Source organism: Harmonia axyridis, chromosome 4 (genome assembly GCF_914767665.1).
Source record: "Harmonia axyridis chromosome 4, icHarAxyr1.1, whole genome shotgun sequence".
In the NCBI taxonomy this organism is placed as follows: Eukaryota; Metazoa; Arthropoda; class Insecta; order Coleoptera; family Coccinellidae; genus Harmonia; species Harmonia axyridis.
The window spans coordinates 45,430,742-45,442,813 of record NC_059504.1 but is presented as its reverse complement, the minus strand read 5'-3'; the positions used below and the strand labels follow the sequence as shown (position 1 = coordinate 45,442,813).

Sequence of the window (12,072 nt, the reverse complement as noted above, 5' to 3'; positions counted from 1 at the left end):
CTAATCCCAAATTGATGAAATGATTGAAGTATGTACCTACATACATATTTACATATTCATTAGTAAATTGTGGTGTTAATAATTATTTTCGTTACTAGACAGACGCCATTCCTCAATAATTCCAATGTTCCAAAGCTCAAAGTAATAAACATAGATAGAGGGAGCATATGTCATTTTCAGTAAGCAAATTTTGTCCCCAACATTAACTATCAAATTTGACATGAAGCGCGCGGAAATTAAAACATATCAGTACCTAATACGATATTTCACCCAATTCGTGAGTTTCTCCACAAAAAACGCACTTCCTATGTCCCATAGTGAATCAACGTTCCATATTGACTCAAAATATATATTAAAATAAATTCCTAAATATATCAGAAATCCAGAAAACAAACTTCAAGCGCGCCAAACTACGTGAAAACACGGATGACACTAGGAGAGCAATAGTTGCCAAACCTTGAATTTCAGCAAGTAGATACAGATAATAATGAATATTCTGCTTATTATAAATTCGACAATTAGGAAAAATATCGGATTCCAAATAAGTATTCAAATTTGCATATTTAATCGGGAATTACTGAAATAAATACCTATATTTCATTCAATATAATATACATTCATAACGATATAGTGAAATTGTGGATTTGAAAATATATCACAATCCGACAACGTAATCTAACCATGTTGGGGACATGTGAAAACTGCGTATACTCCCTCTATACACTGTGTCCGTAAAGTATAGAACAAATTCATTTTTAGCTAAACAGACCATTTTAAGAAATAACCCTGAAACACGTCGATTTTTTATTTTAATTTAATTTTTTTTATTAATTTATTTTTTTTTATTTTAATTTAATATAAGGGTGAATTACTTTCGAGTGATGACGCGTCATCATCATTTTTTCTGAATGGAACACCCCCATTTTGTCTCAATTTTCCGATCACTCTAGCTGAGCTGATTCCAAAAATGTATCATATGTTGATTCCAATTGGTACAGGGTAGACAAAAATACAATAGTTTTGTGTGTGCTCATAAAGTAACGCGTAACATTCTTTATTTGTTAAATTAACAATATTATCAAAAATACTTATTGTCTATAGCGGCAATTGGGTTGAATGTACACCCTGTAGCACAGGCGTAGCCAGGTTTCAGTTTCGGGGGGGGTTTTAAAAAAAGAAAGGCTAATGGCAGAAATAAGAATTTTTTTCATAGAAATAAATGAGAATAAAAGAAGAAAAAGATCAATAAATTTCGACATCTTAAACATTTCGGGGGGGGTTTGAACCCCCAAAACCCCCCCCTGGCTACGCCCGTGCCCTGTAGTTTGTTACATTTTTAGATTAATAAAAATGAGCTGTTTCCGAACATGTTTGGTACTTGTGGTCTAGCAGACAGAATATGAAAGAAATTATTTCTTATTTTTATACATTTTTATCAATCTAAAAATGTAACAAACTACATGGTGTTACATTCAAACCGATTGCCGCTAGACAATAAGTATTTTTGATAATATTGCTAATTTAAAAATTGCCGGCCGAAAAGGTGCTTCACGAAGACCAAAAAATGCTTTAGTTTTGCGAACTGGAACTGCAAAAATTCACCACTTTTGTAGTAACTTTCAACAATTTAGTTTTTACTGTCAAATGTCAAAAGATGGCTGCTTCAACATTGACAGCTGCCGAGATAGCGGGCTATTTCCAATTCAAATACCTATTTCTCGTTGGAAAACCCTTTATTTGCGGACACACAGACTAACAAACAGATCCACAGACAGAAACGAAACCAGTCTTTTTCTCTTTCTAAAAGAGGAAACCTTATAGTTGCCTAAAAATCTTCTGTTTTGTGTCTATTATTCTCGCACACAATAAATTTCGATTCATTCAATGATGTTCTATCTTGATGATGAACCTCCCTTTTTTTTTAAAATAGGTAAATTAATTATTATTGTCAATCATATGTACTTATGTAGTTATGCATCATGATCCATGATGTGCTTATACCTATCATCCTTTATTTAGTTTAGTATACTTTTTTTATAGTTTAGTTTGCGTCTTTCTATCTGTTCTTTGTTCTAACTGTTCGTCTTATTTATTTATTTATTTTGTATTTGTTGCTTCTTTTCTTTTTATTCTCTAAACACTGTTAGGTATAGTTAAGCGATGTACTCGTCTTTGAAATTGGTCACAGAAGAAATTTATTTTATACCAGTGTTACAATTTCTGGAATAATTAGAATTAAATTAGATTATAATCCAAAATACTACCACAATCTTCTGTGAAATCCATGAAAAAGATATTTCCCTCTCATTTGGAATCTAACCTAATCTTACCTAAAATACTATTACAGTCTCTAGTGAAATCTATGAATAAGATACTTATTGGAGATTAACTACCACAATCTTCTTCAGTGAAATCGATGAATAAGATACTTCCCCCTCATTTGAGATCTAACCTAACCTATAATACTACCTCAGACTTCAGTGAAATCGACGTTCAAGACATTTATTTGAGATCAACTACAACTGCAGAAATTAGAGACAAAAAATTCGAAGATAGAACTGAAATTCCACTGCTTAGGTAGGTACCTACATAGATTCTATTATTGATGGCTAATCGCATACAAAAAAACATATGTGAATCTGGGAGCAAAAATCAGTTGAATGCAATCCCTTATCAGAAAGCTCACAATGATACTTAAAAGCTTCAAATTTCCCGTACTAGACAAAATATCCTCGACTTATTTTATTTACAAACTCAGATTCCGATAGGTGGCACCTACAATCGCAAGCACATATCAACTTTCAGTGTCAATAACACATAAGGCTTATCCAGCCCATAAAGTGTCACACCTAAAAACTGACACTATACAAGATATAACAAATTAGCACCTGTTTTTCTGACTGATAACACCAAATCATAAGTAGGAATGCCACGCCACCATTGGTTTCCAGTTTAGAGACCGCCTCCTCGTCCCCCTGACAACACGAAGCTACGCCCCTTTCAATCTCGCTACACCCAAGGCCTCTTTTTAACGCGAACGTCAGTTAAAGAAAAGTCTCTAGGCAGGGTTGTCGCTGCGCCAGTTCTGTGACTGAATTTTGGAACGCACTATTTTTCGGTGTTATAATTTGGACGCGTCGCGTTGCACAACAACGGAACGTAACAATTAGACTTTTATTTTTAGAAGAGTTCTATTCTGGCTGCTGCTCCGCTGGCTTAGTGTCGCCGTTACTTCTGTGTTGTGTTGTGAAATTGGATCGGTGTTTTTGAGTTTGTGAAGTTGGCCGGATCAGTGGATATTTTTAGGGGGTTTTCGTCTGGGTAGGTCACTGTTTCAGTACGGAAGTTTTCCTGAAGCGTATGAGGTATAGCTTATGCTCTTTTCAACGCACTATTTCCAGTATATTATCATAAGTTGTTTGTGGCAGCGCTGCTAATTCTGGACGAGTCAATTGACAGTAGTTCTGACTGTTTTGGCGGATGTTGCATGGTTTAAATTCGCATCTACTGTGAATTAAGCGTTTCCTCTATATTAAAGATAATTTCAACAAACGTTGTAAATTTACGCTAATGATTAATATACATTTCCACGTCAATCTAACAGAATTTTCGTAACAAATTGTAGTAGGTAGTTAAAACACTCTAAGTAATAAGTGTCATATTTATTATCACATATTTTCAATTTCAAGATTTTATCACTTTTATTTTTTGGAAATGTTGCCTTCAATTGAATTGATTTATGATTCCTGTAATTGATGAAATCGGATTATCGAGGTAGAATGTTTTGATGCCACTCAATAGCAACCTATTTTCTTATCGTACCTATATACTAAATTACCTACACGCTATTAGTTCTCAAGTTGCCAGGCCATCTTAGGGATTCACGGCTTAGCTTGATTTTTAAGCTTTGTGACTTGAGCTTGACTTAATTTCAAGTCAAGCTCAAGTCAAGTAGTAGTTTTTCAATCTTAAGTCAAGTATTTATCAATAGGTAATATAAAAATATCAAACTACTTGATTTTTAGCAGTTTTATTGTATAGTGTCACATCGATGAAAAAATGATGAAGTGAGAAGGAACCTTGCAAAAAACACTTTTATTTATTAAACTCATTGTATAGAAGAACCGAAAATATTAACTTTTTGAAATAGAAACATAAATCAATATACCTAAATCATAACAGAAAAATAAAGTTTCTTAATATTGAGAAACCTGCAGGCTTTGTTTGATTTCATAATTTTCCATCCAGGATCTAAGACACATGAGGTATCTTATAGATTTGTCGCCTAACCTATTGTGGGTTTTTGTAACTGTAAGAACAGCTCTGGAAAATTGTCTTTCAACAGGAGTTGAAGATGCTGGCGTTGATGAGAATCCTTGGCCATTATGGCCAAATTTGAAAAGATAGTTCTAAAACTACCAATAGATTTCATAGAAATGTGAGAAAACTTCTAATAAAGTCACACTGTCCAATGCATCAGTCTCTCGGCGCTCAAGGAATCCCCTTATTTAGTGCTCACGAGATTGCAGAAATAGGTACCTATATGCCGTGCGACGCGTGCATATCAAGCTCAAGTAATATCAAGTAGCTTGATATCAAGTCAAGCAATAAATATCTAAAATCAAGTCAAGCCAAGCTTCAGTATGTAATTTTTCACGAGCTTAATTTTCAAATCAAGTAGTTGGTTAAAATTTTAAGCTACTGTTGTGAACAATTGCAGGGAAAAGTCACACACACGATGACAGAATATATTGGAAATATCTTTGACACACTCTGTGAGAAAAATCAGAGCATCTTTTTTTTAGAATCTGGCTTTTTTGCAGAGAACTTAATATGGAAATGATAAAAATGAAAGTTTTTATTCCTGAATTTTTCTAATTATACAAATCAAATTTGCCAAAATTTCAAGAAAGGTTGAAAAAGCTAGAAGTGAAAATTTGACCTTATTGCCTAAACTTAAACTGGAATTTTGAGTTGTTGGAAAAGATTCATTTGCTTCCTATATTTTTTCTAGAATTTCTATATATCTTCTAAAAATATCGAAAAGTTATTGCTTGAAAATTGATACAGGAATAGGAATAGGTTGATATATCGCATTAATCCTTGTAGCCTAAGAATTCGATTCACTCATTTTGTGAGCTATGGTTCAAGGATTAAATTTTAGAAATTAATTTATATGTATTGGCAAGGAGTTATTTGAATATTATAATCGAAACATAACATAACATAACAATAACATAATCGAAAACCCTGCAGAATATAATATCTAGTTATTTATGCAACAAGTGCAAAAAGTGAATGTTTATTGCACTCGACGTGAAATTGTCCGACGAGGCCGTTAGGCCGAGTTGGACAACACATCGAGTGCAATAAACAATTTTTGCACGAGTTGCATACAACATTTTTTCTACGTTCATGCAAAAAGCAAAAAATGATTTATTGAAGTGAGGCACTAGGTGTAGGAAAATGAAAAGCGCAACTTGAATACTTTATTATTAATATCGATTTGCATTGAAACAGGAACTAATACGTTACGAACAATTTAACTCAAACTTTATTTTTACCCTCAATGTTGAAAGTGAATGAACAATTGGTGACAGCACGTTGAAGTAGAATGACAGATGAGTGGAATAAGGAACTTCTTTTTCCACTAAATATAGTTCAATAAAGTTTTGCTTTTTGCATGAATGTAGAAAAAATTCATTATAACAGATAGAATTATCGTTCCGAAAATTTAATTCGATGGTGAGGAATATCAGTCACAAGGAACAGTTGTATACAATTTATATATTTATATTTTATTCGTCTATTAGTGCAGGTGATTCTCGATCATCCAGTGATGTTGATCAAACGAAAAATTATTGTAAATTAGTCTATATACCGGGATGCTCTCAGCAATTGGCAAGAATAATGAGCAATCTCTCAAACAAAGTAGTTTTTTATTATAATAAAACTGTGGGCAAATTGTTCAGTCGACTAAAGGATGGCAATCCTTTGATGAGACATTCTAATTTAGTTTACAAGATAGATTGTTCAGATTGTGCTGGCAGTTACATAGGCCAAACAAAACAGTATATAGGGTCGAGGTTGAAACAACATGAGAGAGATTGCAAAAATCGTAGTGAAGCTACAGCATTATCACAGCATGCAAAAATTAATGACCACTCCTTTGATTTTAATAATGTAAAAATTTTAAATAAAGAAAAGAATTGGTTTAAACGAACATTCAAAGAAATGGTTTTTATCAAGAGAATAAAAGATTCTGTGAATACACGCACCGATATTGGTAGTTTGTGTTCGGTGTATTTTAACTTAATTAATAAGGTAAATGTAGATAGTTTTATTTCGCGGTAGTTCGTGTTTCCTTTTGAATCGGGTGTTAGTATGTCTCACACATTTTAATGCAGTCTGTCTTGCCTGATACATTAGTTCATACTTATACGTCTTATTTGATGTGGTTTTTTATGATATCCTGATAATGCCATTTTATTTTATGGACATTTATTTGATGATTTCGATGTATTCGAATGATTTATAACCGTTATTCATAGGGTGAGATCGCTTTTTATTGTAAACTTATTGTTTCCTTGGCCGACCTGGCGTTAGTTGTTTCATGTTGTTTTGCTTTATATTTATATTCATTGTTATTTGTCATCTAGTTTATATTTCATATTTATTATTGTATAGCGACATCATTTTATGTATTTTTTATCTTTATTGCTACACCAATTGTATGATCCATGCCGTTGTTTATAAATTGGTTTTTGTTTTTAGCCTGATGAAGGAGCTAAATGCTCAGAAACGTTGCCATTGAATAAATTGTATACAACTGTTCCTTGTGACTGATATTCCTCACCATCGAATTCATTATAACCTTTTTTTCAATGAAATATTCTGCGAAAATAATACACCATGTGTAAAGTTTGCAGTTATTGTAGACCAAATACAATTAGTAAAGTTGAAATCAGGAGACTGATGACGTTTAGAACTTCCGTCGCAAGTAAAACTATAGGTATACAACGTGCGTTATGAAAATATTATATTGTTTCGATAAAGCTGGCTCAGTCGTTCATATTACTGTCTGATAGATGGAAGTTATTTTGGTATCAACATTGAAGCGCTAGAACGCTACTACATGTTGAAATGTTGGTTTAATTACACCAAACATCAACTTTCTCCTCTTGTTGGAAAACTCTTTACTAGGTAGAAAAAAGTTTTATCAATAAATAATAATAATGAGAAAACGCATCATACAATACTACAAATACAGACATATAAACTTTCCTGGATTCCTGGGGTCGCATAGTGCTGACTGACAAAAGACCAGACATAATATTAGTGCATAAGCATGAGAAAAACAATTTTCATCGACGCAGCAAACCCAAACAACAACAAATGACAAAGGGAAGCCGAAAAGAATTTAAAACAAAGGGACCTAGAATTTCAGAAGAGACGCCAACGTCGAGTGTTTTTAACGAAATCTTTTCCACTTTCTTCGCCACAATAAAAATACCTAAAATGAATAGGCATATTTGCAATATAACGCAGAGGGCAATTGTTTTCCATACTGACACGAAGAGGAAATTAGATGCAACAAATAGGTTTAACAAGATGAGTAAAACCAAATTACGAGGGGAGTTCCACTTTTACTCTGGTAGACTGTTCGAGTTATCTAACACAATACTGAATAAAGGACAAGAAAAACAACGTGCTGTCTTCCAAATACATAGTCTACACTAGAAATATCTACTTTTCTGAATGTCGTCTTTGATAAAATTGCTTTTACAATATCATAACGGGTGTTTTTTTCGAAGTATATAACTTTAAGTTGGCATTACTGTTCAAGATGGCGACCGATTTTACAGCTGTCGAGTGATTTATTCTCAGTTTGGTTTGGCAATTCATCATGAATAGACTCACGCCTGAGCAACGCTTGTAAATAGTGAAATTTTATTTCGAATATAATGGTTCTGTGCAGAATACGTATCGCGCACTACGTCCATTTTATTTTGTTTAACGATGAAGCGCACTTCTGGTTGAATGGCTACGTCAACAAACAGAACTGTCGCATTTGGAGTGAAGCTAATCCTCAAGTGTATGTCGAAACACCGGTACATCCAGAAAAACTGACTGTTTGGTGGGCTTTATGGGCTGGTGGAATCATTATTACTTCTTAAAAAACGATGATGGCCAGAACGTTACAATCAATGGTGATCGGTATAGAGCCATGATTACTAACTTTTTCATTCCTGAATTGAACAACCATGATGTCCAGGAGCTGTGGTTCCAACAAGACGGCGCAACATGTCACACAGCTCGTGCCACAATCGATTTATTGAAAGACACGTTTGGTGACCGCCTAATTTCACGTTTTGGGCCTGTGAATTGGCCTCCAAGATCTTGTGATTTAACACCGCTAGACTACTTTCTGTGGGGCTATGTAAAGTCATTGGTCTATGCGGATAAGCCACAAACCCCTGACCATTTGGAAGACAACATTCGCCGTGTTATTGCCGATATACGGCCACAAATGTTGGAAGAAGTCATCGAAAATTGGACGTCCAGATTGGACTACATCCGAGCCAGCAGTGACGGTCATATGCCAAAAATCATATTTAAAATGTAATGCCACAAGATTATCTTGCGGATAAATAAAATTCATGTCAATCAAATAATCCATCGTTGTCTTATTGCAATTTAAAGTTCTATAACTTTAAAAAAAAAACACCCTTCACAAGTAATTGTGGGCTCCCTACTAAAAGTAGAGATTATTTATTAGATTAGGTTTTCTCTTTCCAAATCTTGATTTCTGAATATGTGCTTCAGTCTACATCAATTTCTCTGTTTTTTAACCATTCCTCATTTTATGGTCTTTGGTTCCACATATATACTTGTGACCTGAAAACAATAAAAAGGCTTTATAATTTTTGGACAAAACTATGCAGACACGTTTAACTATTCAAAGGTATTAACTGCTCAAAATAAAAAAAAAAGCTAAAAGCACAAGATGTGGCTGATTGTACTTAAAAATTGTTGTCTTAATACCATAATCGAAGATGGTGATCCTAAACCACATTTTTCTGTCTTGGCTGTCCATTTCCTCGTCTAAGGGAGGTTCCATTGCTCTCGAATTCCAGAGTTCTAAAGGCTCCAGTATTTGAGATGGCTTCCTCACTTCTACAAATTTTTGTCTAAAGCATTTTTTTCGTTGGTGAGGTAATCCGGAGCTTCTTTCTCCTCCACACAGAATCTGCATTCGTCCTTATCTGCCAGATTTATTCTCATGAGGTGCTTCCTAGATAGCCTTTAAGGATGATTCGATGTATTTACTATTCCAGTTCTTAAGGGATGTTTTTGCACCTGATGTTTCAATCCCAATGGAGATTTCTACTTTGGGAGAAACCTTTGGGATTGGTTTTCCAATCCCAAGGGAGGTTCTTCTTTTGATTTTTCATACCTTAGGGAAGTGCGAGAATCCCAACACAATTCTTGCCGATAAGTAAAATTTTGGCTCATATTCAGCTAGTAATGACTGAAATATAAAACATCGTACGTATCTCTTCTGGAGTCTCAACAATTACTGAAAATCTTCCGTAGTCGATTCATCGGCGACCAATCACGTACGATGAATTGACAACATACTGCGTCTTTGCAAATTCCAGTAGAGAAACACATTCAGAAGCCTGCAGAATCGTTGGAGCCTGACTGTCAGAATGTAGGTGATATAACATTTCTGATAGTTTTTTTAGACCATGGTTGATAACACCGTACTACATAGGATTAGTTACTGTAAGACGATTATCTATTTCTCTTAATGAAGAAACCACCTTCACGTAACGTAATTCAATAGCAAAGAAGAACACAACTACAAAGTAATTGAACCTAAAAACAACATTGAAATCGATTTCCTCTTTCAAGAAAAATATAGTACAATTTCGATTGTAACAATGAGTAAAACGTCAAATTTCCATGGCTACTGAATTATTTTGAATGAAATTTGAATTATTTACCACCTTCAACTATCAACTATGTAGTTAAACATTTCTGCCAAGTTTGGTTGAAAATTTCCAATGCCTCGGCGTTAGCATCATATTCGTAGTTCGTAGCAGAGAACTTGCATTTGGTGTCTGACAATACCAAGACGTATCATTGCCAATAGTATACATATAGCATTATCATCAATTATACACTGTGTCCATAAAGTATGGAACAAATTCATTTTTAGCTAAACCATTTTAAGAAATAATCCTGAAACACGTCGATTTTTTATTTTAATTTACCGTTATCTAAAATAATAATCTAATATACAGGGTGAATTACTTTCGAGTAATGATGTCACCGTCATTTTTTTTTAAATGGAACACCCATTTCGTCTCAATTTTCCGATTACTCTAGCTAAGCTGATTCCAAAAATGTATCACATGTTGATTCCAATTAGTACAGGATGGACAAAAATAATAAATTAAATCTAAGCAATAATTAAAACATTCACGAATACCAAAAATATTGTAGTCCTAAACACCAATAAATTATTAAACAAATAATGACATTTCACAATAAACTAGACGACTATGTTTTTTAAATTGATAAGAAATAATTTCTTTCATATTCTGTCTGCTAAACCACAAGTATCAAACATGTTTGGAAACAGCTCATTTTTATTAATATAAAAATGTAACAAACAACAGGGTGTCACATTGAAACCAATTGCCACTAGACAATAAGTATTTTTGATAATATTGTTAATTTAACTAATAAAGAATGTTACGCGTTACTTTATGAGCACACACAAAACTATTGTATTTTTGTCCATCCTGTACCAATTGGAATCAACATGTGATACATTTTTGGAATCAGCTCAGCTAGAGTAATCGGAAAATTGAGACAAAATGGGGGTGTTACATTAAAAAAAAATGACGGTGACGTCATTACTCGAAAGTAATTCACCCTGTATATTAGATTATTATTAATATACGGTAAATTAAAATAAAAAATCGACTGGTTTCAGGATTATTTCTTAAAATGGTCTCTTTAGCTAAAAATGAATTTGTTCCATACTTTACGGACACAGTGTATATAGTTTTAGGAAATATTAGTGATGATTATTCTACCACCACAAATAGCTCCACCAGTATTAACACCTAAAATTACAACCTCTAATTACTCAACACTTTGTTTCAGTCCCTCCTGGATTTGTTATTTCACCACTATGAAGTGAACTCCAGGAGCTACGGTGGTCAACAGAGAGAACACGATGTTATCGGCGGGGTTGGGATATTCCGCACCCCCAGGTACAACACCCCCTTACAGTCCACCCCTTGCAGCTAGACACAGCCCCCTACCTAGCTTTAGTTTCACCCAGGAGCAAGTTGCCTGCGTATGTGAGGTAAGTGGGAGGAATCTATCATTCATTTCAATGTTCTCATATATGTATGACCGACTCTTCTAAGCCTCTTAGAATCTCAGAGTGCATGCAAGTGAGAAGAACGGTCGTAGATTCCTTTGCCAACTTTACTTAAATGAATTAATGAGAATGGACTAGTTTTCATTTTTTTGTTAAGGATTGATTCTAAAAATATAAGTAAAATGAAACAAAAATGTGGAAGAGTCATTGAAATATCTTTAGAAATGAAAAAGTTATGGGACTTTGAAGTTGCGCTTGGAAGGATAATTTCATAGTACGTGTAAGTGGCGTGACGTCACACACTAGACGACTGGTATTCGCAGAGTGCTTACGAATTCATTGGTGTACAATCACTTGTGCCGTTCGTGTCGTGTCTTATTTGTAACACGATGGCTGAAATAACTTACTATATACATACATATAAATTACTTATTTTTTTTTACTTTTTACTCCTCACATAAAAATGTTTTGCCATTTCAACAACCAGTACTCAACTACAAACTGTTTATGAAACGTTTTTTAAATAAATCATCGTTCTAAGTTGAACCATGATGAAGCAAACTCAAAAGAAGATACTTACTTGAAAAGTTTATCTCCTTTTATTTCAGCACTGACATAAGATGGATTTGAAGAAAAAAAATCTCCATCACTGCGAATATATCTTTTAT

The 12,072-nt window shown here is 33.9% G+C and overlaps 1 protein-coding gene across 1 annotated transcript in view; it reads left to right on the top strand.

The window, feature by feature from the left end:
* Window positions 1-3,047: 3,047 nt before the first annotated feature.
* Window positions 3,048-12,072, top strand: part of LOC123678097 (homeobox protein SIX2-like) — a 46,288-nt gene continuing 37,263 nt past the window's right edge. The window contains exons 1-2 of the mRNA XM_045614901.1: window positions 3,048-3,321; window positions 11,182-11,386. Of these exons, the coding sequence (XP_045470857.1) occupies window positions 11,255-11,386 (132 nt within the window). The 5' untranslated portion in view covers window positions 3,048-3,321; window positions 11,182-11,254. The remainder of the gene's footprint in view (window positions 3,322-11,181; window positions 11,387-12,072) is intronic.